The sequence below is a fragment of the Corapipo altera genome, unplaced genomic scaffold (genome assembly GCF_003945725.1).
Source record: "Corapipo altera isolate COAL_440 unplaced genomic scaffold, ASM394572v1 54, whole genome shotgun sequence".
Lineage (NCBI taxonomy): Eukaryota > Metazoa > Chordata > Aves > Passeriformes > Pipridae > Corapipo > Corapipo altera.
In genome coordinates, this window is record NW_020884902.1 from 8,191,926 (window position 1) to 8,217,864 (window position 25,939).

The following is a 25,939-nucleotide window of genomic DNA, read 5'->3' on the forward strand; positions in this document are numbered from 1 at the left end:
AGCATTAGAACTCAACATACCCTAACATTTCATTCTAATCTTCCTCTAGTGCAGAAAGTATCTACAATGATCCACAGTATCAAAGATGAGTTCTCTGTGTTGTGAACTATCCAGGTCTAATCTTTCCCCAAATCTTTGGTCTCAGCTCACTGTCCTACAGTGTGCTATACAGAATGCATTGGTGCTCACATAAGGCCTGCTCTGCCTGCTGCTCTTTAAAACCTTCCAAAATCCCTGAGAGCTGATTAGAAAATTCCCTAAAGCTGAATCTACCAGATATGTTCTCCCAGCTCAATTGACATAGAAAACTGAATTATTTGCCTGGGCTTTTTGTTTCATTTGAGTTTTTCTCCTTCTTATCTCCCTTTGTTGGTTAAGGTGTCAAATGAACTGTTACTCATATGACAGTGCTTTTCTAATCCACTGTTTTCTTCCATTTCTTTATATTCTCTCCCATCTTGACCATGCAGAACTGCATTCCAGTGAGCTGAAAGATGTTTTCTCACAGTGGCCCCAGCTTCAGCATGATCCAAAGATTAAATGCTTCTGAAGACAATTTCAGACAGTAACACTGAAATGTGAAAGGAGTTTTTTTTTCTCACTGCAACTCACTTTAATTGCACAAAGATGACCTGAAACTCCTTGCTTTTATATCTAATTTTAATGTATCTATACGGTGATTTCTAGGTAGAGCAGAGAATGGTTGTGAATTAGCTGTAAGAAGCTGTAATGTTATTGTTGGGTTTTTGTTGTTATGAGTTATGTGCTGCCAGTGAATTGTCAGAAGTCTATTAGAAGCCTGGGACTTAAATTGTATCCACTTGTTTAGTTCATCATGAATATTCTTTGGAGGAAGCAGAAAATGAGTTTACTTGCCTGAGTATAAAGTAATGAGAAATAAGAGTGTCCTTTTATCCTCATTGTTCAAACCAGTTCTGATGAATCTTCAGAGTCTGGCATACCATTTTTAATAGTGCTGTTCTCTACCTGTAGACTTCTTTTCCAGGAAAAAAACCTCTGAAGACAATAATCTCATGTGTAGCTAGTTTTAAAACTATCCTTCCATTGAATCATAGAATCATTTCCATGAGAAAGGCTGACTAGAGGTAGTCTAATTGAACCATCTGTTCAAATCAAGTTGCTTAAAATTTGATTAAACTTTAATTTGAAACCAGTTAACATGTCTGCATTTTTTTTCATATCTCTGAGTCCTGCGTAAGGCGATTGCAAATTCAGGTTCTCAGCATTTCTTGAAAACTGGGCCACTTTTATTTAAAGGCATTAATATCTGAGTAGAAACTTCATTCATTGTGGCTTTAAAATCTTGACTCTAGTGCCTAATGGGCACAGCAGAGGAGTAAAGCTACAGGAGATGAACAGACAAAATAATCAGGGATCCTGGAAAAAAAAACAACAACCTTATTAAATTCTTCTTGTTTGTGAATAATTTGCTATATTTCATCAGGAGAATTAAGTTCAGATTCTCTCACAGCTGAGAGACCACTCTTGGTACCAGTCTGAGCACTGTGAGGGAATGAGGCCTTTAAATAAGGCCTTTCATGTTTTCTATACATAGATATTTTTAGAAAACTAAATGGTGATATTTTTATTCTGATTTTTGGAGGAATCCTGACTAAACGGACACTTAATTTTCCATTCCATGGGGCCAGCTCATGTGGTAGTTTAACTAAACTGCTGGGAAATATTTGTAGTACCACATGATCTTTAAAAATAACTTCCCAGGCTGCTTCGTAGATGTCTTGAATTCTTAAAATCTTTGCTATTGTAGATAAATGACCATGACATTTGTGGGGTGGAAAAATCTTAGCTTTGCTCATTTAGTCATTTGTATTTATCGTCGGTTGATTGTATTTAGACTTGTAAGCAGTTTAGATGGACATCCACCTGTGCAGCTCTAAAAGACCAGAGCCTTGAGTGGGTTCATTCTTTAGGGCTAAGTAGGAATTTCAGTGGCATAGTATGTAGGAGAAGAGAATAAACTTTAATTGTCAGTGCACTGGATGCCATCTTTAACAGAGGGTCACTGTTGGTCCTGTGTGAACTGTGAGGGACAGGGAACAGAAGATGCAGTTCTTAGTGGCCCATGCATTGCTCAGCATCAGTGCTCCTGTCACGTTAAACCTTCAAGCAGAAGCTTGGTTGCAATTCCAACGTGGAGCCTGATTTCATCCCTGTGACTGCTGCCGGAGGGTAAGGACTGTGTTCTCACCCCACCCTGGTTTCAGATACTGTACCTGCTTGTCCCAGGGTGAGGCAGGCCCTGGGCTGATGGAGAAGTGGCAGTGTTTGTTTATATTGTTTTCCCATTGTGTGCCCTGAGCTGGGAGCAGGGATGGCCGGAAAGGGAAAAGCTGAACAGCGCTGCTGTTCAGAGTGCCCTCAGAGTGAGCTGTGGGTACGGTGGCACCAGGGTGACTTAGCAGAGTCGAGGTTGTGTCCGAAGGATCCTGTTGGAGTCACTGTAAATCCAGCTGGACTCAGAGCAGCACATGGAAACTGCTGCCTGTGCCTTGGCTGCAGTACTGCCTTAGGCCTGGAAGCTCAGGAGCTGTGGCAGCACCCGGGAATTCACTATTTTAGGAATACAAGAGGATGTAGTTCTGTGAAGCTGTGAACTGGCACGCTGATCTAATCTATATATTTGACTTCAAAGTTTTCAAAAGATATCAGAATTTTTTCAATTTTTCCTTTAATTTCTCTTTTTCCCCAAAGGCCTCCTAAGTTTCATAGGACATAAACCTTCCTGTATATTCCAACTCCTTTCCCATCTTTCTGCTAGATTCTTCTCCCTTGTTTGTGCTCAGATATTTCATTTATAGCTTGCTCATCTTTTCATAGCACCAGATGTTTACGTAGTTAGAAAAATTATTACAATGGTTATATTGTGGAAGTGCTTAGAGTTTCTCCTAGTTAGACTATGTGATATGCTGCTGCTGTTTCCTACAAAATTGCTGTGGTCAGATTGTCACTAGTCTGTTCTGGACAGTAAGATACTGTTTAAACACTGCCCTTTTCACTACTGCAAGGCTTTTTTTTTTTTTTTTTTTTGCCCCTCGAGTGCCACATGACAGAGCAAGCAGTAGATAAAGAGCTGTATTGAACACAGTGGTAATGGTCTTGAATGTGGTGCTCAACAGTTGTAACATAAAGCAAAAATCTGGACAAGCAGAGAGCTCTTAGTTTTTTATAAGCAGAACAAACTAGTTTCTGGTATTTGTCCTTTATGTAAATATTCGTATTTTTAGTGAAAAGAAAAGTAAATCCAGGTTTATATTTAATCTGAAGAACTGTAGATACTTATGTGCCCTTAAAATGCATCTGTGTTTGGAAGAGATGATGTAAAAGAAACTTATTTCCTAAGGAAAATTACTTTTTATTACACAAGTGATCCTCCCCCCCCCGGATTTCTCCTGTCTGTTTGGGATGATAGTATATTTATTCCATCCTGAGAGAACTGTGACCACATGTCAGGGGTGGGTGACATCATTTCAGATGTACAGTATCTCTTCTAAAGACTTGTCTGAAGATAAGATTTTTTTGATACTCAGGAGAATAAATACTGTGAGAGATAACGGGGCATCAACATTTTCCTCCAATGTTTATAATCACCAGCTTCTTTGCAGCTACTTTTATTTGTGTTTGATTAATGTTCTTTTTGATTATGCTTCAGGATAATGGATTGAATGTTGCATGGGATTTTATGTTGATGTTCTTTTAATAACAGAAAAAATAGACCTCAAAGGATGAGTGATAGGGGATTTGTGGTGAGTTCAAAGTGAAGGACTTAATGACATAGTGTGAATTTTCATAATTGGTGCATTCTTCAAAACGTTGGTTTCAGAAGAACTTATCTGACACAGATTAATATTGACTGTTGATGACAATCCAAGTGGATTTGGCTTTTCCAACCTAATTGATTCTGTGATTCTGTGGTGCTTTTTAATTCTAAGTCTTTTGCTGATACGATCAATTATTTTCAAAGGAAAGTTCATGACACTGTTACTCCATGTCTGATGTTTTGCAGTGCCTTCAGACAGGCTCTCTTTTTCTGAGCATGTTCTTGTGTGGCTCTTACTTTCAGGATAACCTTAGGAACTCTCCTGTGCTCCTCTGTCTTTCATATCTCCTTGGTCGGTGCTGTTTTACATCAGATCCTTGCACATCCTGGATATAATTCCTTTACATGTGCACACTAACTACTTGGCACAGGTAAAATTGATTTCTCCAACTCTTGCAGCAGTGGTGTGAAGCCTTTGCAGCAGAGTGCTCCTGGCCTCTCAGTGATGTCCTGAAGTAGTTGTCATGATGGAATTGAGTTTGGCATAAACTAGTCTTGCCTGCCTTCTCAGCAAAATGGGATCAGTGTCTGAGTGGGTGGCTCAGTAAGGGAGCTCTTGCCTAGAGATGATAATTCCTTTAAAAGACCAAATGATACCATCCAATTGAGAAATCTTGTTGTAAGGCTTCTTGTTTGAGGACATTAAATAAGTAAATACAAAAATGAATGTTGAATTTTCTATTTCTTGTTCTGCAGATGTTCTACTCATCTGTGGTTTTTTTCTTTCCTTTAGTCTAAGCAGCTCTCTCAGAACTGCTGGTATATTGAAGTAGGAGTTGAGCAGTTTTGGGTTCCAGTGTGTGTGTATGTGTACAGACATGTATATGAATCTGAAACACACAGGTTAAAATTTAGAGAAAATTTACACTTTTTGAACGCTGTCTATAAATACTACATAACTGTAACTTAGAAAAGCATTTTGTATTGGGCTTTGCTACTGTGAAATTCAAAGTTATTTGAGTAGCCAAGATTTGAGTAGCTGTTTTAATTACTTCCTTTTTTTGTATGTGAAGTTGTTGTTACTGTGGCAGTAGGCAAGAATAGCTATGAGGTTAACAGCCTGAAATAGCTTTTTGTTATTATTTTAATTGTTGGGATTTTTTTCCTTTAGCTGGAAGTTGTTTAAAATGTCTCTGGTGTTGTTGCTCCCCATCCAGATGACTTCGTTTCAGTTCCTAGATGTGATATTGTAAATTAGTCACTGGTGCCACTACATGTCACAGTTTGGGCCATGAGTCATTCTCACAGCCACTGTGGGTTTGCCGTTTCTCAGGATAAATACTGGTTCTCTCTTGACCCCCCTGATGTCACTGGTGGGTCAGAAATAGGGTGCTGACTGTACAAGATGCTGATCTGCTTCCTTGAGGAAGGAAATATTAAGTAAGTGCCTGAAAGCAAGAATAGCTTTCCAGCATGCTCAGGCTGGCATGATGGGTGTGCTTCCCTTTTTAATGGAAAATGGAAATTTAAAAGATTCTGATGTGTGTGTTGGAAGCTCATAATTATAAACAAGAATCTTGTGAAACTTTATGATTCTCTGCGTTGTGGTGCCTGGGCTCCAGGGTGTGGGGCAGCATTTGTAACTCTTGCCTCTTTGAACATTTTAAACTCTTGTTGATGCACTAAAGTGATTTCACAATTGCAAATGTGGAAAAACATCTGAAAGGGGATGAAAATTAAAAAAAATCATATGCTGAAGTAAAACAGGAATGAATTATGAACTAAATAACTACATAGAACAGATTAATGGTTTCCTTGCTGCTGTACCTGTCAAGTAATGTTTTATAAGGGCAGTATCACTTTATTTTAATCTGATGACCACATAAAATAACTGAAAATATACTGTGTGTGCATCCAAGTATGAAAAATGTTTAGTATTATTATTTTTCTTGGACTACTAATTTCAGTTACAACAGAATTGCAGCCAGGATTTTATGGGTAGAAGGAACTGGATGGAGGAAAAGAAATATAGTATCCCATTTAAATAGTAGCTTGTTAAAGATCTCCTGATTAGTAATGAGGAACTACACAATTTCTCTAGATTTTTTTGGGTAGATGTTGTGTTATTCCAATAGTGTAATCTATGTTGCATGATGGGATTACATTTTATTTCTTTTCCGTATGCGGTTTAGAGCTCACACACCGTGCTAAACTTTGCATGCCCATTAATGAATGAATCCATTTGTAAAATGTGGTAATTCAGGTAAAATATCTTCATATCTGATTTGTTATTTCACCAGGTCTGCACCCTCACCCCCAGTTCTTTTTGTTTTGATTCAATTTGATCAGTGTAGTGGATTTTTTTTGGGGGGGGGGGTGGGAAATGAGGACATGATGGTGGTAAAACATTATTTGATAGTGATGATGACAGAGGCTCCTTAATTGTTGCTTCTGTTGAGGAAAAGTGGGTCTTGTTATTCAGTATATTTACATGGCAGGTCGAGGTGAGACTGGAGGGTGTTGTCCTGTACCTGAGGCAGCTTTGCACTGGCAAGTTGATTTTTATGCTGTTGGCATGTTCTGTTATCCATGTAGGGAAGGGAAGGACTGATAAAAGTAATGGAAAGCTGTGACAGTAGTGGAGTTGCACATTCTGGCATATTCTTTTACAAATGGTGATTTCCCACATCTCAGCATTGTCCAACAACAATTAGAAAGGTGTGGGGGTGAATTGTCTTTATTGAAGATCTTCACAATAGTGTTTTTCGGTGCTGCCCACCCCTTTGTCAGCTGAAGAGCATTGTCTGGAAGAAGAGGAAGGTAAATCCTTCAGTGAGCTGTGGTTGAAGAGAAAACTCTTTAGAGAAGAGCAATCAAAAAAGAAGACCTGGAAGGTCAGAAAAACTGGTGGTAGCACTGAGTAAATAAAACTGTCTGGAAATGCAAAGGACAGGTAATCAGGGGGGCAGTGTAGAGAGCTGAAGTACATCCCAGAGTTCCCTCCTACCCTGTAATGGATGTGGTTTGCACAGTGGGTTGAGTTCATAGGGGATGATCTTTCTTTAAGGGTGAAAACAAATTGAGATAAGTGTCTTTAGAGGAAAATGTCAATTTCTAATAGAGTTGAAGATGTTTTTCCTGCTATTCATAGAGACTTTCAAGTTGAATATGTCACTGGCCACATCTGTGGGCAACTAACAGGAAACTTGCAAAAAATAAAATAATGGAGCTACTCATGTTTTTATATGAAATATTGCCATATTTCATCCAAGAAGCTTACTTTGATTGTGTTTTATGCAAGTAAATTTTTAGGGAAAACCTGAAATTAATTTCTACCTTTGTTTTAGCTAACTTCTAATTAGTTAGTTTTTTCTCTTATTACTTCGTCACAATGATATAAACATCTCAACGATAGTGCTTTACCTTTAAATAACATTAATGACTAAAACTATGCTTATGTGTTTGCAATACTGGCATTTGAGACCCCAGACTTGTAAGCTGAGCTGTACAAGCAGAACTTATATAAACTTTCCAAAGGCTTTAAAATGTGTGTCTAATTATAAAAGGTTAAGTATACTGAATTTTATTTTTTTTTTTCCCCTAAGGCCACGTGGTTATGATATCATTGAGATTCCATAATGCCTCCTGCTGTGACAGACAGTCTTGACATCTGGGCAGTGGATTCACAGATTGGTGCTGATGGCTCAATATCTGTGGACTTCCTGTTGCCCACTGGAATCTACATCAACCTGGATGTCCCTCGAGATGCCACCATATCTCATATTAAACAGGTAGTGCCAAATGGGCAGTTAACTTAAACTTTAGCTTCTGTTAGGTGTGAGTGCTGTTTCTGATTTTTATGTGCCTTTTGGCAAATCAAGTAATGAATTTGAGTAGACATAAAAATAATGTGTTGAAGGCACATGCACAGCAGAGTGACTAATAAAAATATATATGTATATGGGAGTTTGCAAGGGCTTTGGGCAGATGGCAAGGTTTGGAGACGTTATTCCTTGCTGATAGTTACAGTTCAGCAGAGATTAATAGCTCTACCTTAACACTGCATTGCTGCTCTAAATCTTTTTTCTAACACATTGGTAATACATTGTTTATTGATCTAACATTTCTCTGATGAGTGTGTCTAATTAGTATAGAAGTCATAGATTGTGCTCCTGCTTCTTTTGATGGATACCAAAGCCTGAGGCTTTAAAAAGTCTGTCTGTCATTTTTTAAAGGTTTCATACAAGTTAGGGCATAATTTAAAATCTGAGGGAATATCTAAATCAAAGGGGAGAACATAAGGAAATAACCAGAGATATTAAAGAACAATCTACTGATCTTTCATCAGACAGTGGCCATGTGGAGACATTTAGACAGGGCAGTGAGTGAATTACAACACCAAGTAATCTAATCCTTGAGCATAATAAATTTCTAAAAGAAAATAAAGAAGTGTGATGTCTCCTTCCATTGCATTTTCTGGTAAATAAGTATATTGTTTTTAAGGCCTATTCGGTCTGACAGGATTCACTTGTTTATAGACTTTATTTTCTTTGAATCAGTAGTAGCTTCATTTAATTTCTTTTACACTGAATTTGAAACTTTCCAGACACTGAAGTATTTTCTCAGGTACTGGACCACTTCAGAAGAAATTGAAGTGATCCGAGTTTTGTGCTATATTCAAATACTTGAAATAATTCTGATTGGAAAAATGTCATTAAAAGGGTAACCTGGGCAACATAACAGGTTAGTTGGTGAGTAAGATAATGGAATAACTGATAGTGATTTCAACTGCTAAAGAATTTAAAAAAACAAGCATGTAAGTGACAACAATAAGGGACTTGAACTAAGCTGTCAGGTTTTCTTGATAGTTGTGGCACATTGAACTTAGCATGCTATAAACAGGTACTGTTGATATTTAGCTGTTTTTTTTCAAAGAAAAGGAATGTTGATCCTAACTACAGAGATCTTTCCTGGAAATCACTGTATTTGAAAACAGAAAGTAATGAAGACTTTGATGGCAAACTGGATTAGCAGCTTTGCTCCCACCACGTTGCTGTGACAAGGCATAGGGTGTGGACTCTTGGATATATAAATAGAGGACTTGAGAGCAAATATAAGGAGTTTATCTTGTACATGGAATGGTTACAATTAAAATAAGGGGGGGGAGTAAAATAACCAATTATTTGAAGGCTGAAGAACTTTTCATTTCTATGGAATTTTCAATTTTACCAGGCCATGCTGTGGGTGATGGACAGTGTCTGCTTTCAGTGAAAGCCAATTTCAGAGACTTCATGGCTTTGTAAATTTTGTAATCATTAAGTCATATAAGAAGTACCAGTAGCTGGAAATTGAAGTTGCACAACTCAGGAGGAGAGGCAATAATAGATTTAATCTTTTGATACCTTTGAAACTGGAATTTTTGCTCAACACCAAAGATAGCTGCTGGATTGAGCTCTCAGTCAGCTGTGCAGAATACACTGGAATACATTTCTGGCAGACAGAATTCATTGTTACAAGGGTGTGAAATGTATGCAGATGTGTTCAGTTCCACAAAAGCAGTTTGGTTCAGCTGCAATTATTTGAGAAGAGGTTTTAGCCATTACATTATTGCTCCTGCAGCTCCTGTTTTGAAAGAAGCTTGAGAAACTGATCCGTAAAATAAGGACAAAAATATTCTTGCAGATAAAGAGTTGAGTAGTACTTAGGTTGGGAGAACTTACTTTACTTACAATTTTGATTTCTGCCAAAGATTTGTACTTTACAAATAAATTTACTTTAAGCTTCTCCAGACAACGTGGGTTTTTTGTTCAGGAATTGGTTCCATAGTGAGAACTTCTTGTCCATATATTACAATAATTACTGGAAAAAGGAAATACAGATGTGTCTTGAGGAAGAAGGGTTTGATAGGAAGCTGTAGGAATGGATGGAGGAGAGCAGCACTTTGCTGATTGGTGTCAAGAGTGGCTGGCTCCAAAATCCAAAATAAGTGCTTTGTTAACTGTGGTGACAGCCCAGGTGCTGCAACTTCACTGCAAAAAGGACTGTGCTGGGGAATCCAAGGATAAGGATCAGGATGAGGACTAGTGCTGCCATTCTCTCATCACTTCATGGTACTTATCCCCTGTGTATTTTTTTGCCCCTGGGATATTTATCACACACGTTGCTACTTAAAAGTAACCTCAAGGTGGAGGCTAAAAATGAGACAAAGTAGGTATATAATAATATACAGAGAGATAAAAATGAACCAAGTTAGCAAACATGCTACTCTTCATGTTCTTTTGGGCACACAAATGGAAATACCCTACTATATGTCCATGCTTTCTTGTTTTGTTTCATTTTCTTACCTGTTTTCATTGCAGCTGTTATGGAAGCAGGCACATGCCTATCCACTCTTCCACCTCCTCATGGAGATTGACTCTTACATGTTCTCATGTGTGAATCAGACTGCTGTACATGAAGAATTAGAGGATGAAACCCGGAGACTTTGTGATGTTAGACCCTTTCTTCCTGTCCTTAAACTAGTGACAAGGAATTGTGATCCAGGAGAAAAGTTGGATTCCAAAATAGGTGTCCTCATAGGCAAAGGTAAATGCATTTAACTTTTTTTTTTTTTAAATAAGTGTAAACTTTGTTGGTTATGAGGGTCTTTATTGGGCAGGTAAAATATATTAAAAATATATTAAAATATTTCTAAAAATTTCTCTTAAAAATTCAGTATTTCCCTTTCTCAAACAAATACTGATGTAGTTGGAAAGGATTTAAATGCTCAAGATGAAACATGAAAGTTGTTTAAAGCTACTTTCTATATTGCATTTCAGCACTATATTTTATTACTGCATCATTCAAGAGAAAATTTTATTTTGGTAGATGAGGAGAAAATATTTATAATTTTATTATTATTACTAAGTGAAGAAAAGCATAATCCTTGAACAGTGCTATCATGAATAGCTCAACAGTTAACTGATTACACAGAAGGAACTAGAATTATTATGATTTTATTACATATGGTGTCTGAGTTGGTTAACAATATGATTCTTTTGTTGCTCTCAATTGTGTCACTGATTTTCATCAAACAATGAAAAGCTATTTTTAAAGGTTTCACAGTAACTTATTCTTGATGTTATGTCAGAATTTTCAGCTTTTAAATCTACTCTGCTTGGTTATACAATCCAGACTGACAGGGTGGTGTGAGGTCATACCTCTTGTTTTAAAACAATGAACCATTGTTAGGTCCCTTATAAAGACTGCAGGTTTTGTTTAGATTTCAGCAATACACTGTCTGCCTGTTTGTTAGAGCCAACAATGGGAACAGTTAGTCAGTTTAACCATTCAGACAGATTCTGACAGATTCTGAGAGATTCACGTTCTGTGACTGAATATTTGGCTTATTATAGCTGTGTGTGGCCCTTCCTTCTGCAACCCCTTCTCTGTACCTTAGCAGTGGGGAAAAAAGTGTTCCTGTCTGAGCTTCTGTACTTAGTGTTTCATTCTAAAAAGGTGTTCAGTGCTTTGTGTGGTTTGGACAATGTCCTTCTAAGTTCAGGAGAAAGGATAAACACACTTGCAGGCCCTACATATCCTGAAGTACCAAGGAGTCACAGCTGTGTGGACTCTCCATTATAGAAACATAGAATAGTTTGGGTTGGAAGGACCTTTAAAGCTCGTCTCATTCCAACCTCCTGCAGTGAACAGGGACATCTTCAACTAGATCATGTTGCTCAGAGCCCCATCCAACCTGACCTTGAATGTTTCCAGGATGGGGCATCCACCACCTCTCTGGGCAACCTGTGCCAATGTTTCACCACCCTCATTGTGAAAAATTTCTTATTTATGTATCATCTACATCTACCTTCTTTTAGTTTAAAACCATTATCCTATGTCCTGTTGCAACAGGCCCTGCTAAAAAGTCTATTGTCAGCTTTCTTATTGGCCTCCCCTTTAGGTACTGGAAGGTGCTCTAAGGTCTCCTTGGAGCCTTTTCTTCTCCAGGCTGAACAACTCCAACTCTCAGCCTGTCCTCAGCAGAGGTGGTCCAACCCTCTGAGTATCTTTATGGCCTCCTCTGGATTCACTCCAGTAGATCCATGTCCTCCTTATGTTGGGGGCCCCACAGGTGAACACAATATTCCTGGTGGCGTCTCACCAGAGTGGAACCTCATGGGCTGGCCGTGCTGCTGGTGATGCAGCCCAGGACACCTTGGCTTTCTGGTCTGTGAGTGCAAATTGATGGCTTATGTCCAGCCTGTCACCCACCAGCACCCCCAGGTCCTTCTCAGCAGGGCTGCTCTCGATCTGTTCATCCCCAACCTGTGCTGATACCGGGGGTTTGCCCTGACCCAGGTGCAGCACCAGCACTTGATATTGCTGAACCTCAATGAGATTCCCATGGACCCACTTCTCAAGCCTGTTCAGGTCCCTCTGGGTGGCATCCTGTCCTTAAGAGTGTTAACTGCATCCCTCAGCTTTGTGTCCTCTTCAGGTCTGCAGAGGATGCCCTCCATCCCTCTGTCTGTGTCATTAATGAAGATATTAAATAACACTGATCCCAATACAGCCCCCCGAGAGACTCCACTTGTCACTGATGTCCATTGGGACTCTGAGCCATTGACTACCACCCTCTGTGTGTGACTGTCCAAAAAAGTCCTTATCCATTTAACAGTCCATTCATCAAATCCATCTCTCTCCAATGTAGAGAGAAGGATGTTGTGAGGGACTGTGTCAAAGGCCTTACAGAAATCTGGAGAAGTGGCATCCATAGTCAATCCCTTGTCCACTGATGTAGTTGCTCCATCACAGAAGGCCACTAGGTTGGTCAGGCAGGACTTGCCCTGTGAATTCTCTCTTCACATATTTTGGAAAAGCAACCTGACTGGTCTTGGATTGGCTGAAATTTCAATCCTGCCATTTTGATCCATTTTGATCCGAGAAGAAGATTTTCTTTTTTGACTTTTAAACACAACTAAAAAGGATGATGTTATCTTTCTGTGAGATTAAAAAAAATATTTGCAGACACTTCTTCTGCTCTGTGGTCTTTATGATGCATTTGCTGTGCTTTCTCTTCATTTGCTCTTGTGAGGAGAGACTTAAAACTTTCCAAGCAGTATTAAAGTCAGGGTGAGCTTGGCTTTTCCATGTAATAGTACCTAAGAGACACATTGGTTCAGGTATATATCCTTTTGCTTGTTTGAATTCTTTCAGGTCTCCATGAGTTCGATGCCTTACAAGATCCTGAAGTGAACGACTTCCGAGCTAAAATGCGGAGGATCAGCGAGGAAAAGATTCAGTCCCTTGTGGGTCTCTCCTGGATGGACTGGTTAAAACACACTTACCCACCAGAGCAGGAACCTGTTATCCCAGAGAGCTTCCAAGATAAGCTCTACAGTGGAAATCTTGTAGTGGCTGTTCATTTTGATAACTGCCAGGTAGGAGTGGTTGTTCATCACATTTTGTGTCTGTTTTTACCCAGATCTCAGTTAGCATGGGACTGATGTAAATGAAATAGAATACTAACATTGTAGTGTTTGCTTTAAAATGCAAATTCTACCACCAGGGTCCTTGACTCTTGAAAGAAAGTGAGAATGTGAACCTACAGTTGAGAACTGAACTTCTAAAGTCAAATTACAGTTCTACTTCTCAAGGCAAAATGCACAACTTGTATATTCTATATTATTTCACATTTGTTTAAACATAAAACATGATTCAAAGTTGTCAGGACTATTTTTGGACAACTGTTACTGTGTTGCTTCACTAGCATTCAGTTTTAAGCTCAGTTCATCAGGGATTGCTGGTGAATTCAACACACTTCCCTCTGTGTGTGGCTCCTCGAACATCTTTGGGGTTGGTCTGCTCAATAGATTGAGCAATGCATTTAAAAAGAAAAGAATTAGTATTCCTTCTTCTAAAAATGCACAGAGACAATTAAAACACTGAGACATTTTTTTACCTTTTTGTTTTGGCTAACAAAACTATAGCTTATTTTCAAAATAAGAACCCCTTTCGTTTCCGCCAAAAAAACCTAAAATGTTTTAGCCTCACATTTTTTGATGTTGAAGTTACTGTGATTCTGCTTGAGTCCAGCATTCCCGTTACTCCTTTTTTCACTCTGTTCTTCTGGATAACTGTGAATGATCAGCATTGGAAACCTTAAAAATCTCACAAGTGTGTAAATACATCAGGCTTTTGACCCAGGTGCTAGATACTGATTTTCTAATGATTCAGATAATTTTATTTTCAAAACTGTGTAATTTCTAGTGCTATCTTTTTAAACTTAAAAAAAAAATGGAAAGATCAAATCTGCCTTTGGGAACGTTAACTGTAGAGGTGCATACTCTATGGGGTCACCAGGAACACCAGCTGATGTTAGGTGCATAGGTGTATTATAACAAAACCTTTTGCAGTCCTCTTTGGCTTAGTAGAGACCTTGTAGTTATCCAGTAGTGAGAGTATCTGTGGGTTTGTCAGCTTTAGATTAAGATACTGCATATATATGCATATGCTGACAGTACAGAAGCAGAGCAAAAGTTCATGCTGGTGCAGAATGTATTTGCCTGCTGCTATAATAGCTTAGGCTGCTGACATTTCAAATGTTTGAAATACTTCTGCTGCCAGCTCTGACCTTCAGAACTACTAAGAGTTCAAATCTGAGCTGCTTTTTAGAGCAGTAAACTCGGTTCCAGACCTTACTACTTGTACTGAGCACTGGAATCATCCTAGGAGACTGTTGTGGTCTTTTAGTTCTTTCAGCTGTAAGAGTGAGAAAGAGAAAATACTTTTTTGTCTAGAAGGTGTGGGTGAGCTATAAGAACTCCCTGGTTATCTCTGGAGCAAGAGAGGCTGATCCTCATTTCTGTGACATATGTATCACATCCTACAATTGGGAAGGAAGGCAGCTGCCAGAGAGCGCCAGCTTTCTGGAAAGGAAAAGTGTTATTCCTTGTCTACCCACTGCTAGGAGAAAGCCTTCCCAGTGTGGCAGCTTTCTGAAAGGGGGAAGCTGTGGTGAACCATGCAGAAACTGAGAAAATACAGAATTAATTTAGCGTGACTTCAGCGTGGTTTTTCCATTAGGGCAGCTTGGCTTCTTACCAGTAAATGTCTATATAAATAAAGCACAATGCAAAAGAATGTAAGCCAGACAATACTTCACATTTGTTAATAACCGGGTTTAGGATGCTTGCATCTTCAGAATTGTGTGTGTGTAAATAAAAAATAATAATTAAAAAAAAAATCAAAAACACACCAAAACCTCAGAATTCCCTGAATCAACCTTTGCAAACAAACCTTTGCAGAGCATAATGTGATAGATTAAGGGAAATGAAAGATTTCACAGATCTTTTACATTAGGAACTTGAAATGAATATAATTGGTTTTTTTACTTACGAAAGAAAGTGATTTCTTCCCTAATCTTTTTAGAGTACATTGAAATTAGAGTTACTTTGGAAATATACAAATAGACTCTAAAGGTTTGATTAAAAAAATTCTTAGAAAATGCAGAGTCTTTGCGTGTTGTATTCAGAGTGCTACAGGTGTTGACTGCTACTCCTCTTTTCTGCTCTCCTCCTGGTTTGATGGTGGTTTTGTACATTAATCACATTAACAGTTTCTTCTGCTTTATTACTTGAAGTTTTCTTTTTCTTCTGAGTACAGTGATACTTAGAAAGAGGATAGATTGCTGGTGGCCAGAAAGAAGAAAAATTAGCACATCTAGTACTACTAAATACCTTGGAATGTGTGCATGATTTATTGTTCCATCAGTCACATTCCAAAAGCAAGCTGCTGGACCAGTACATTGCTCTAAAAGTCTTTAAATCACTGTTGAATCAGAAAGATAAAGATCTGTGTTCTTAAAAGTACTTCTGATAATATAAAAGTTTGGGACCTGGCATTTTGCAGCTTTTAGGGTTTTTATTATTCTGATTGCCCTAAAGATATAGACATTAACTGTTAAATAGACTGGTTTTAGCAGTTATTATTTCTACTCTATTTTATTATGTATGCTACAATTTAAACCTTGTACATCTGACTATGACAAGTCTGACATTCAGTATTCCTGCTTGTGTTTTGTTAGGATGTATTTAGTTTCCAGGTGTCTCCTAACATGAATCCCATCAAGCTGAATGAGCTGGCAATCCGAAAACGTTTGACTATCCATGGAAAAGAAGATGAGGAAGTTGATCCTGCTGACTATGTGCTGCAAGTTAGTGGAAGGCTAGAATATGTTTTTGGTGATCACCCGTTAATTCAGTTTCAGGTACATAAAATTTTTTGGAACTTGGTGTAACAATTCTCTGCTGCCTTGGCCAAAGGTGCTCCCTGTCCCCTTGGATGGTCGGCTGTGCTGAGCAGTAATACCTTGTCTCTTCATGTCTGCAGCCCTCTCCAGTTGTAAAATACGTGTGCACCCTTCCCTTTGTGTCTTTGTAATGAATTATTTGTTTCTTTGATTTCAAAGTTGCTGCAGAAACACTCTGCTAACTGGTAACAACTGTTTTCCCTGGGCTTTTAGTACATCCGCAACTGTGTGATGAACAGGACTCTCCCTCAACTGACTCTGGTTGAGTGTTGCACCATCAAGAAGATGTGTGAGCAGGAGATGATTGCCATAGAAGCTGCCATAAACCGAAAATCATCCAACCTTCCTCTTCCTCTGCCACCAAAAAAAACAAGAGCGACAACTGTAAGTTCATATGGGGAATGTCTAATAGCCGAAAGGAACCCAGGAAATATAAATCCTGGGATTTGTGCTGTGACTGCTGTTTGCCAGTGTAGGTCACCTGGATGTACTCAGAACTGCCTGTTGCTTGTGAGATTTACCTCAGAAATAGCAGACCTTGAGGCTTCTTGGAAATTTCTTACCTTCCCTCACCTCATCCATCCTGCTCCTCCTGTTCCGCCATCCATTCCTCCCCTTTCCGTTGCTATTGATTGTACTTTAAATCACAGCCCGGAAGAGTGGGTAATAATCTGTTACCAACAGCTGGAGAAGTTGTTGCAGAGAACCTGGGTTCTCCAGCTTTGTTGGAACTCCACTGGCTTGGGCAGCAGTGCTCTGGGATCTCTGTATTAGCCCAGATATCGCACGTGATGCTGCCACTGCAGTGATGGCAATTTTTGCCACAATAGGCATCTAACTTTCTTATAATCTGGTGCTTCCTTTATTACTGAACTTTTGGCCTTACAGCACAGTTATATTTTATGTGCTGTCACTCTAAGAAATGTGGACAGATCTTTGCTCTATTACACACTCTGTAGTTATTCAGAATGAACAATAAATTTGAAGGGTTATTCTGAATTGTCAGTAGTAGTACGTGATGTATGTTCTCCTCCCCAACCCCCTTTCAGCTGAGTTTTTACTTTGTCTCCTTGTAGTTATTGCTGACCAACTTATCCATTAAGATTTCAAATCTGTATTTTTAAAAGTGCATTTTTGTTTGTATTTACGACTTGCTTAAAATGTGTAGCTTATAAAATAAGTCTCAATGTTACACTGATGAAGAATGAACTTGTCTTTGTTTCCCTTCTCAGAGTGTATGGGATATTTCCAACCCTTTCAAGATTATTCTGTTAAAGGGTAATAAACTAAATACAGAGGAAAATGCCAAAGTAAGTAACTATGTCTAGTATCAGAAGACATTCTGTTCATCACTTTAATGATTTTCAATGTTAAGTGAACTCAAAATCATACAGATTTCAATTCAGCAAAAGTATAGGCATTTTTAGTTATTCCCAATAACCTTGGTAGCATTGGTTAAAAATCCAGCTTTACTGTTAAAGTATTCCTTTGTTGTCTGAAGTTCGATATGTGCACTACAACATTGCAATAATTGTGACAGAATGACATGAATGTTTACACAGTACTTAATTTTTTAAAAGATGGTGTCTGTAAAGTACTGATATTGATGTGAAATAGGCTTATTTAAAATAGACTGTTGTAAACACCTGACACAGATTAAATATTAGATGTTTTTCAGTGGGACATGAGGGGTTTTGTAGTCCTAAATATCTGTGTCTAAACATGGACTGTATGCTTCTATACAATCTGTCTTTTATTTTCTAAACATGAGGAACACAAAGAAAGAAATCTATAATACCACTTCCTGTAAAAATGTACATGACTGGGCTACTGACTGTTGTACAGACCACAAGTTAACACATGGGAATTTATTGCAAAACTACTTAGACCAATTCCTGTGAGATACAACAACATTAATTTCCTTTGTTTTGTTTAGCAATCAATAGATTGTATAACCAGTCATGTAGAGAAGGAAGAGATCCAGTTAGCCTCTGATATTTGCTGTTCTGATGCTTTATTCAGGATACTTGGTGCATTTGTTTCATTCAAAGCTATTGTTACAACCTCCTTGTAAATTAACAATCCTACATTTTACTACATAGCAAAATGAACCATAATTATATTTTACTTCCTGAGACACTGTGATTGTGGAAATGCATCCCTGCAAAACTAGATGTTTCCCTCTTCTCTGTCTAAACCATTAGTTAGTTCTAATATTTTCTTATCTCTGCATTCTGCAAACTCTCAAGTTTTTAAAAGAAAAGAAGGGGAAAAAAGAAGGTGAGTTTTGATTAATTTGAGTATGTTTTTAGAGGAAAAAGAAAATACTTTGATTATAAGAAACAGGAAAAGTTGTCAATTCTTTTGTATTAGCGCCTGTGGGCACCATCTAAGTATTATTTAGTGTTTTGAATGCTTTTTAGTATTGAAAACTTAGAAGTCCTGTGCTTACCCAAGAACAAGAATGTACAGAGCAGCCCTGCAAACTTGTGCATGTTTCCCTGTGTTGTCTGTCTACACTGTTATGAAATTGTCACTACTGAGAACTCATTTGTTTTCTAGTCCTGATTCTAAGGCTGTTTAATTCACTGCCATTGTTCATTTACGCCCACTGTGCTTTGGATCAAGCCAATATTCATCCCTTTTTGCTGAATCCACCACCAAGGTTCACAAATGCAGTGTTTGTGGTGGGAAACAAAACATTTGTCAGATGGGTAGCACTGCAATAATGTGAGCTGGGTTGAGTATGTTCACCTAGAGCACAAGTGACCTCACTGATCTGTCTAACACCCCGTTATCCAAATGCATGACATTTGAAATTGCTTGTCTTTTTGTGTTGCTCTTTGACTGCACCATTGGTACACACAGTGTCATTAGTAAAAGGGAAGTGTCAGAATGCAAAGAAAAAAATCTGGACCCAAGCTTTTACATTAACAGGATTAGAAATTGTAGAATTAGAAAGGTGAATTATTTTTTTTTTTTTAATCCAAAACCTGTATCAAATTGGAAACATCTGTCTTTCCCTTGCAGTGCTCAGAAATAATATGATAGCTTAAAGTAAATGTTGGGAAGGTTGATTAGGAACTTAGGGAACCTGAGACATCAGATCACTGTCACACATTTAACTGTAACATCGAGAACTTCTCTTAGGTGTTTACCAAAGGATTACACTTGTGGGTTTCTATCTCATATTGGTGTTTTTGGAAGGCCACCTGAAAGAAGTTGGCATATTTCACTCTGCAGTTTTCTGTGTACATATGTTATTAAACAGAAATGCATTGACCTGTAATGTGTTTCATTTCAGTGCCAATAGCTCCAGCTTCTTTATCTATTTGTTCTTCTGCTTTCCTGATCCTTATTTTCATCCTTCAAGCTACCTGGTTTTGTTGGTTTTTGAGTGCTAAAGATGAAACAATTCCTGGAAATCATGTACACTGTCATTATTATTATTACAGGTGATTTCTGATGCTGGAGTCATCAGTGTCCCCTCTGTAGATTTTTATAAACAGTTTAAGTAAAAAATTATTTCTTTTTAAGCTGGAAAAACCCCCAAGCTTTTCTCATTTTGAAGCATAAATTAGTTCTACCTGGAGACTTGAATTAGTATTCAGGAAATTTATCTTAAATTTTTCATTCTGTTTAGTTGTTTGTTGAAATTCATATATGTACGTTCTGCATAATATTGTATGGAGAATTCTCTAGGTTCTGTGACAAGCTTAATTTTTTTTGTTTCTTTATGGCAGGTTCATGTTAGGGCTGGTCTTTTCCATGGTACAGAGCTCCTTTGTAAAACTACTGTAAGCACAGAAATATCTGGGAGAAGTGACCACGTTTGGAATGAAGAGCTGGAGTTTGAAATCAATGTATGTGATCTGCCAAGGATGGCAAGGCTCTGCTTTGCAGTTTATGCTGTGATGGATAAGATGAAAACAAAAAAGTCCACTAAGGCAATGAATCCTTCCAAATACCAAACAATTAGGAAAGCAGGAAAAGTGGTAATTATTTCTTTTTTTTTTTTTTTTTCTTGAGTGACCTCTGAGCTATATTGAAATGAACATTCAGAAATTTTTCCTTGTCCTCACTTAAGTGTTCAGGAATGCAAAATGAAAATAAAAAGTTAAAAAGAGCCTATGTATTAAGACGTGGTACGAAAAAGCTTTTGATACTTCTCAGACACTGAAAAAGGCACAAAAATGTCAGTTGTAAGTCAGTTGTCACATAGCTGTTCAAAGAGTTGTATTTTAAAAGGTCAGTTTTATTCTGAACTGTAGATGAGTTGTGATTGGGAAAAGATGAAATAAATTAGCATTAGGCTTAGATTCAGGGAAAGGCTCACATTCAGGGAAATGGGTATTTTTACACTGGCAGAGCGATGCCCTTAAGATTAAGTCCTTATTGTCCTCAGTGGTACTGGAGTACATGCTGAAAGCTAAGCATGTGATCAACTGCTTTTCCAAAAGATATCACTATTTGGAAAAAAAAAAAAAGAACCACCCTCTCAATTTTATTTATATTGTAGTGTTTGCTTTGTAATAATATTTGCTGGCGTCTGAGTTTCCATGTAAAAATAATTTCCTTTAACAGCATTATCCTGTAGCCTGGGTAAATACCATGGTGTTTGATTATAAAGGACACTTGAAGAATGGAGAACTGGTACTGCACAGCTGGTCATCATTTCCTGGTAAAGTCTAAGTTTTAAGATTTGGGCTTTAAGTACTGGAGAATGTAGTATCAAGTAGTAGAATATTTACTGTATGCATGTCCCATTCCCCTGTAATAGTGTCTTTACTGCTTGTATTTTTTATGTGGATAAATATGTAGCATCTTAGTCTCTTTCTTGAAAGTATTGTTTATCAGGAAAGAGGAAGAGCAAGAGTCTGCTTGGAAGTAGTATTCTAAAAGTTTTATCTGTTCTGGAAGGAAAACCACATAAAAATACATGCATGTTTATATCTAGTGTTACTTGTTTTTAAGGAGCAGTTTAGGTTTCATTTGGTCCCCTCTGCTGTGCATCCTAAACTAAATAGATAAATTATAATGTATGTGGCAATATTTGCATCAGCAAAAACTGTGAGTTGCAATTTTGTCTTCTTCCCTGATGCTCAACTTGATTAGTGAGTGTCTGAAACCTCCATGTCACTCTTCATTCCATCCCAAGAAACCCTGTGTCAGCTTTGCTGTAGTGCTGAAAGAAAATTGGTTTAAAACTCTTCCTCGATACTATTTAATACAGAGGCAATGTGTGTCCTGCTTTGCAGAAGCTGCAGATCTTCCTGGGATTTGTTTCACTATAGGGATATCTCAGCTTCCCTTGACTGTGATGAAAGAGAAAACCAGTTTCTCATTGGGTGATAATCCAGCGTTTGGGAATGTTGGAGATAGTTTATGCTGGAAATGCAGAGCACCATACTAAAAGTGCTGTGCTGCAGAACATGCTTCTGTCTGTTGTACACGTTAAGACACTTCTTACTGCATCCTTGCCTTTCAGAGGTTTAAAATTTTAATTCATGCCTGGCCTGTAATATCAATTGTTTGGTCAATGTTTCAGATGAACTTGAAGAAATGTTGAATCCCATGGGAACCGTCCAGACTAACCCTTACACTGAAAATGCAACAGCTTTGCACATTAGATTTCAGGAATATTCCAAACAGCCTATTAATTACCCTCCCTTTGATAAGGTAAGCTATGACCTAAAGATAAGTCATGAAAGTTTGTGTAAATAGCTGTTACTTCTTTCCTTTCAACACTGCCTTTTCCAGTGAATTCCCCTCTTCCTGCCCTTTAGTCAACATGCTGCAGTTTTTTAGACTTGCCTTGTGTGAGTGGCACTGCTCTGACTTCAGGGTCTATTTTGAAGTTTATACTCTTAAAAATGGTCTGTACATAGTCTTTTGAGGGTCAAAAGCACAGTCAGTTTCCCATATGTATGATTTAACAAAAAGCTAAATTTATCTGCTAACTTTCAAACTGTATTTGCCTGTGATCCATAAAGATCTGTTCTTTCTTTGTACAAATGTATGTTACCCACTCCTTGGGACACTGCTTTATGAGCTCAAGTCCTCAAAAGGATAAATAGACTCTTAATACTGTGTGAAAAGGGACTTCTGAAGGTCTGCTCTTGAACTAAATCCACTGAAGTTGCCCTGCAGTTTTCTGCAGATGTGAATATCTGTCTAGAAAGGAAGTGTATATTTGGAATACATATGGTACTGTCTGAAGGGTGAAGGCTAGATAGAAAGTTGTTCACAAACTAGTAAATAAAGCTAAGACAAGTAATAAGTCTAAACCAGACAGCTAATGATGCTCTATAAAAACAACGTTTCACTTATATATATACATTAGTCTGAATTTTGCTTTTGGGTAAGTCAATAACCACTTAGAGAAAAAGACCTTTTTACACCTTTTGGGGGGCATGAACAAAAAGACTGAAACCACCAAACTCAATCAGCTTGATCAAAGGGGGATTTGGGGTTTAAGACTCATCAAAATGAAATCAAGTAACAAGACAGATTTTTTTTGTTTTGATTTTGAGTTGATTTTTTTCCCCATCCCCTTGTCAGTACTTTTATGAAAACAGCGTTGGAAATGCAGTGAGAACTAAACTAGTGCTGACTAATTGCTGCCTTATTTATGGCTGACCAGTTGACTCTTCATAGTGGACATATTTTAGTCAGCTTTGACATTGGTTTATTTGTAGTACTTTAAGTTTTTTGCTCATTACACTATATGTATGTAATTTCTAAAGAGAAAAAAACCTGCTTTGATGTGCATATTACAGAGAGGTTAGATAAAAGTGTATTTCTTTAGTAATCACATATAGTGAGATACTCAGTGTAGTGATGTTAAGATGATGTCTAAGGGGCTTCCCCATCCCATGCAACTCAGCTTCAGGTGAAGGTTCTGTTGAATCAGGAGTAACGTTGTAGCTGCTTGGATTATATCAACCAAGAGTCTGTTTCTCAGAATGGTCTTAGCTGAGACTTGCTTACTGCTTCTAATTTTCCCAGTGTTATTGCTTGGTTTTGCCAAGAAGATGGAGAGTTGGGTGCCACATATTTATTCTAGGAAACATAATGTGCAAAACTAGATGAAACTGTTCAATCATGTCATCAACCTGCCTGCACAGTGAGTTTGGGGCTGAGGGAGCAGAAGTGCCTGGACCATTGATAAGAAGCTGTTGTGTGAGGCAAGAGCTGGTTAATGACCAGTGCTGCTGGCACACTTGGGGTTCACTTGAGCAAAGCTGGACTTGCAAAGAGTTTCAAAGTTTATTTGCAGACTGGGAAGCAGGAGAGGGCAAGCATCAAACATAGAATTAGGACATTGTGGTTTTGTTTATGCATGTTTTCGCACACAGTATGTAAACAAGCTTTGTGGCTGAGTAGCAGATGTAATACACGATATTAATAAGAGGTTCATAGAGAGAAAGAAGAAATAAAACAAGTTAGTGTACCTTTTTAAGGGTTTTAGCTGCTGGGTATTTATGCTCTGATTATTGTAGTCTTTTGTTGTTTCTCACGTTACCTGAGTGAAGATAGCACAAGTCTTGCTGAACCTGTGTCTTGAGATGCTGTTGTAATCCTGGGTGATGGGAGAGGCAGAGCTCTGAGGGAAAGGAGATGGTGTGATTCTTTAGACATTTTTCTTAACTGAGATTTCTTTTTATGATTCATTCCTCAAAGCAGCGGCATCTGCCAACTGTAGACAGACATACCTACAGTTAGGTTAGACAGCCAACTGGACCAGTTCACCTGGTCTAATTGGCCAGGCAGTCACCATCCTAACACCTGTCCAGGGTTGCAGGAGTGTGCAGAACTGTTTGAAGAACTGTATTTACAGCTACACTTAATTAGCATTGTGGTTTATTACATAAACTTCAAAAACCAGATAGAACGTTCAAAAGGCCAAAAACATTAAAAAGAGTAACTCGGAGCTGAGCTTTTGGGGAAATGTTGCTTTGCTGTTAACAAAGGTAGCGCTCCTGGTTCTGAGGGTTACTGTGTAATAGCTGGTGCTGAGAGTTTGTGGGTGGAATATTCGCTGTATTGTTACATGAGTTCTTGTTGGAAGATGGTTTGTCCTGGTGTTAGGTGGGGGAAGTACCTGGAAACACTAACTGAGATCATGTGGGCAATCTGAGAAGGTGGTGAAGAGACTGAGTCTGTGAACTCATACTGGAACGGAGAGCTAGAAGTATGGATCTGGGGGTGTGGAAACAGTGCCCTTGAAAACAGCAGAAGTAGAGATGAGAAAGCAAAGGATAATTTAGAGCTGAGGAATTGGTTTGCTGCACTGAAAAACGAGGAAATGCAAACAGAAATGGAAAACAAGGTGCCATCAGAAAGACTGTTTAGCTCAGTAGTGCTGAAGAGGAAAAAACGGTGGTAATCATGAGCACTGCTATTCCTGATCTCCCTAGTCCTGCAGATTAGAAAAGGAGCACACCATATTGTACCACTGTATATACAAAAGAATAGTGTTGAAACTATATAAAAGATAGCAAAATTTCCTTATCTACTTCATTTCTGTAATGTTTGTTCTTTCAATGCGATCAGATTTGGGGTTAAATCTAATGTATTTAAATACAACTTTTTGCAGATACTTGAAAAGGCAGCTGAGATTGCAAGAAACAGTGACAATGCTGCAATGGCGGTGAGCATCATCTAAAGACTATTTTAAAATTAATTTTCTGGGGTTTTTTGGCTCTTCTACATCAATCTGGAAATAAAGAAGTCTACAGCTCAAATAAGAGTTTACTGGCTCTGTTTTCTTATATAATTCACTTGATGAACTGCCTTAAAATTCATGTATATATCTGCTTTTTCCAATATATTTTGTACTTGGCTATATTTTGTTAAAAAGCTTTGCATATTCTATGGGTTTGGAACACAGCTAAGATTTACATTAGATGTGGAAAACAAGTTAAGATTAGAAGATAAAAATATGTGTTTGTCTACTTGGCAAATATACTTTCTTCTAGTTATTATTGGAAAAGTGGTTTTGTTGGGTTTTTTTTTGTTTTTAATTAAAAGAAATATATATACATGTATCTATTAAATGTCATCATTTGAAAAACAAAAGAAGAAATATGCATCCTAATGAAAATTCTCCATGTTGGAGTTGGAAAACAGAAATATTGCCATCTAGTGTCATTAACTCCAAAGTTTAGTTGTTTTTTTAGAAACTGCTGCACACTGAATTTGAAATCTGTTAGCTGCAGTGCTTACAGCTTAAGAAATCTGAACGAAAGACACATTAGTCACTCCCCTGTGTTCCATGAGTTTTATCTGATATTCCTCCTGCTGTGAGGTTGCTGATATTTGAGCTAAAGTATAAGAATCTTACTGAATTTATCACAACATTGTACCTTTCTCATTTTCTAGGGTCGAGGTGGTAAGAAGTTTTATGTTGTGCTAAAAGAAATAATGGAAAGAGATCCTTTATCTCAGCTTTGTGAAAATGAAATGGATCTCATTTGGACTTTGCGATATGACTGTCGTGAAAATTTCCCACAATCATTGCCCAAACTGCTGCTCTCTTTAAAATGGAACAAACTTGAAGATGTTGCTCAGGTAAGGGAAAAGACAACGATGGTGGGGAAAAATGCTGGAGTCAAATCATCAGTAAATAGGATTTCATTCCATTTTGAAATGTTTCTGTGTGTACCTTCCATGGCCTGGACACGTAAGGAAGAACTCTGAAAAAAACCCAAACAAAACCAACAAACGAAAACCAAACCACAAAATGCATTTCAGAAGTCACAGAATTATGGAATCAGCCAGGTTAGAAAAGACCTCTGAGGTCATCAAGTCCAACCCTTTATCCAACCCCACCGTGGTTCCCAGCC

At 38.0% G+C, this 25,939-nt stretch overlaps 1 protein-coding gene across 5 annotated transcripts in view; it reads left to right on the top strand.

Annotated features, from left to right (window-relative positions):
• The window catches only part of PIK3CB (phosphatidylinositol-4,5-bisphosphate 3-kinase catalytic subunit beta), a 282,887-nt gene that overhangs the window by 235,082 nt on the left and 21,866 nt on the right, over window positions 1-25,939 (top strand). For all 5 annotated transcript variants that reach the window (XM_027650417.1, XM_027650418.1, XM_027650420.1 and 2 more), the window contains 11 exons: window positions 7,405-7,590; window positions 10,159-10,384; window positions 12,998-13,221; window positions 15,867-16,049; window positions 16,305-16,475; window positions 17,324-17,401; window positions 19,835-20,086; window positions 20,676-20,772; window positions 21,640-21,770; window positions 24,691-24,744; window positions 25,476-25,664. In XM_027650417.1, coding sequence (XP_027506218.1) covers window positions 7,438-7,590; window positions 10,159-10,384; window positions 12,998-13,221; window positions 15,867-16,049; window positions 16,305-16,475; window positions 17,324-17,401; window positions 19,835-20,086; window positions 20,676-20,772; window positions 21,640-21,770; window positions 24,691-24,744; window positions 25,476-25,664 — 1,758 coding nt within the window. In that variant the 5' untranslated portion in view covers window positions 7,405-7,437. The remainder of the gene's footprint in view (window positions 1-7,404; window positions 7,591-10,158; window positions 10,385-12,997; window positions 13,222-15,866; window positions 16,050-16,304; window positions 16,476-17,323; window positions 17,402-19,834; window positions 20,087-20,675; window positions 20,773-21,639; window positions 21,771-24,690; window positions 24,745-25,475; window positions 25,665-25,939) is intronic.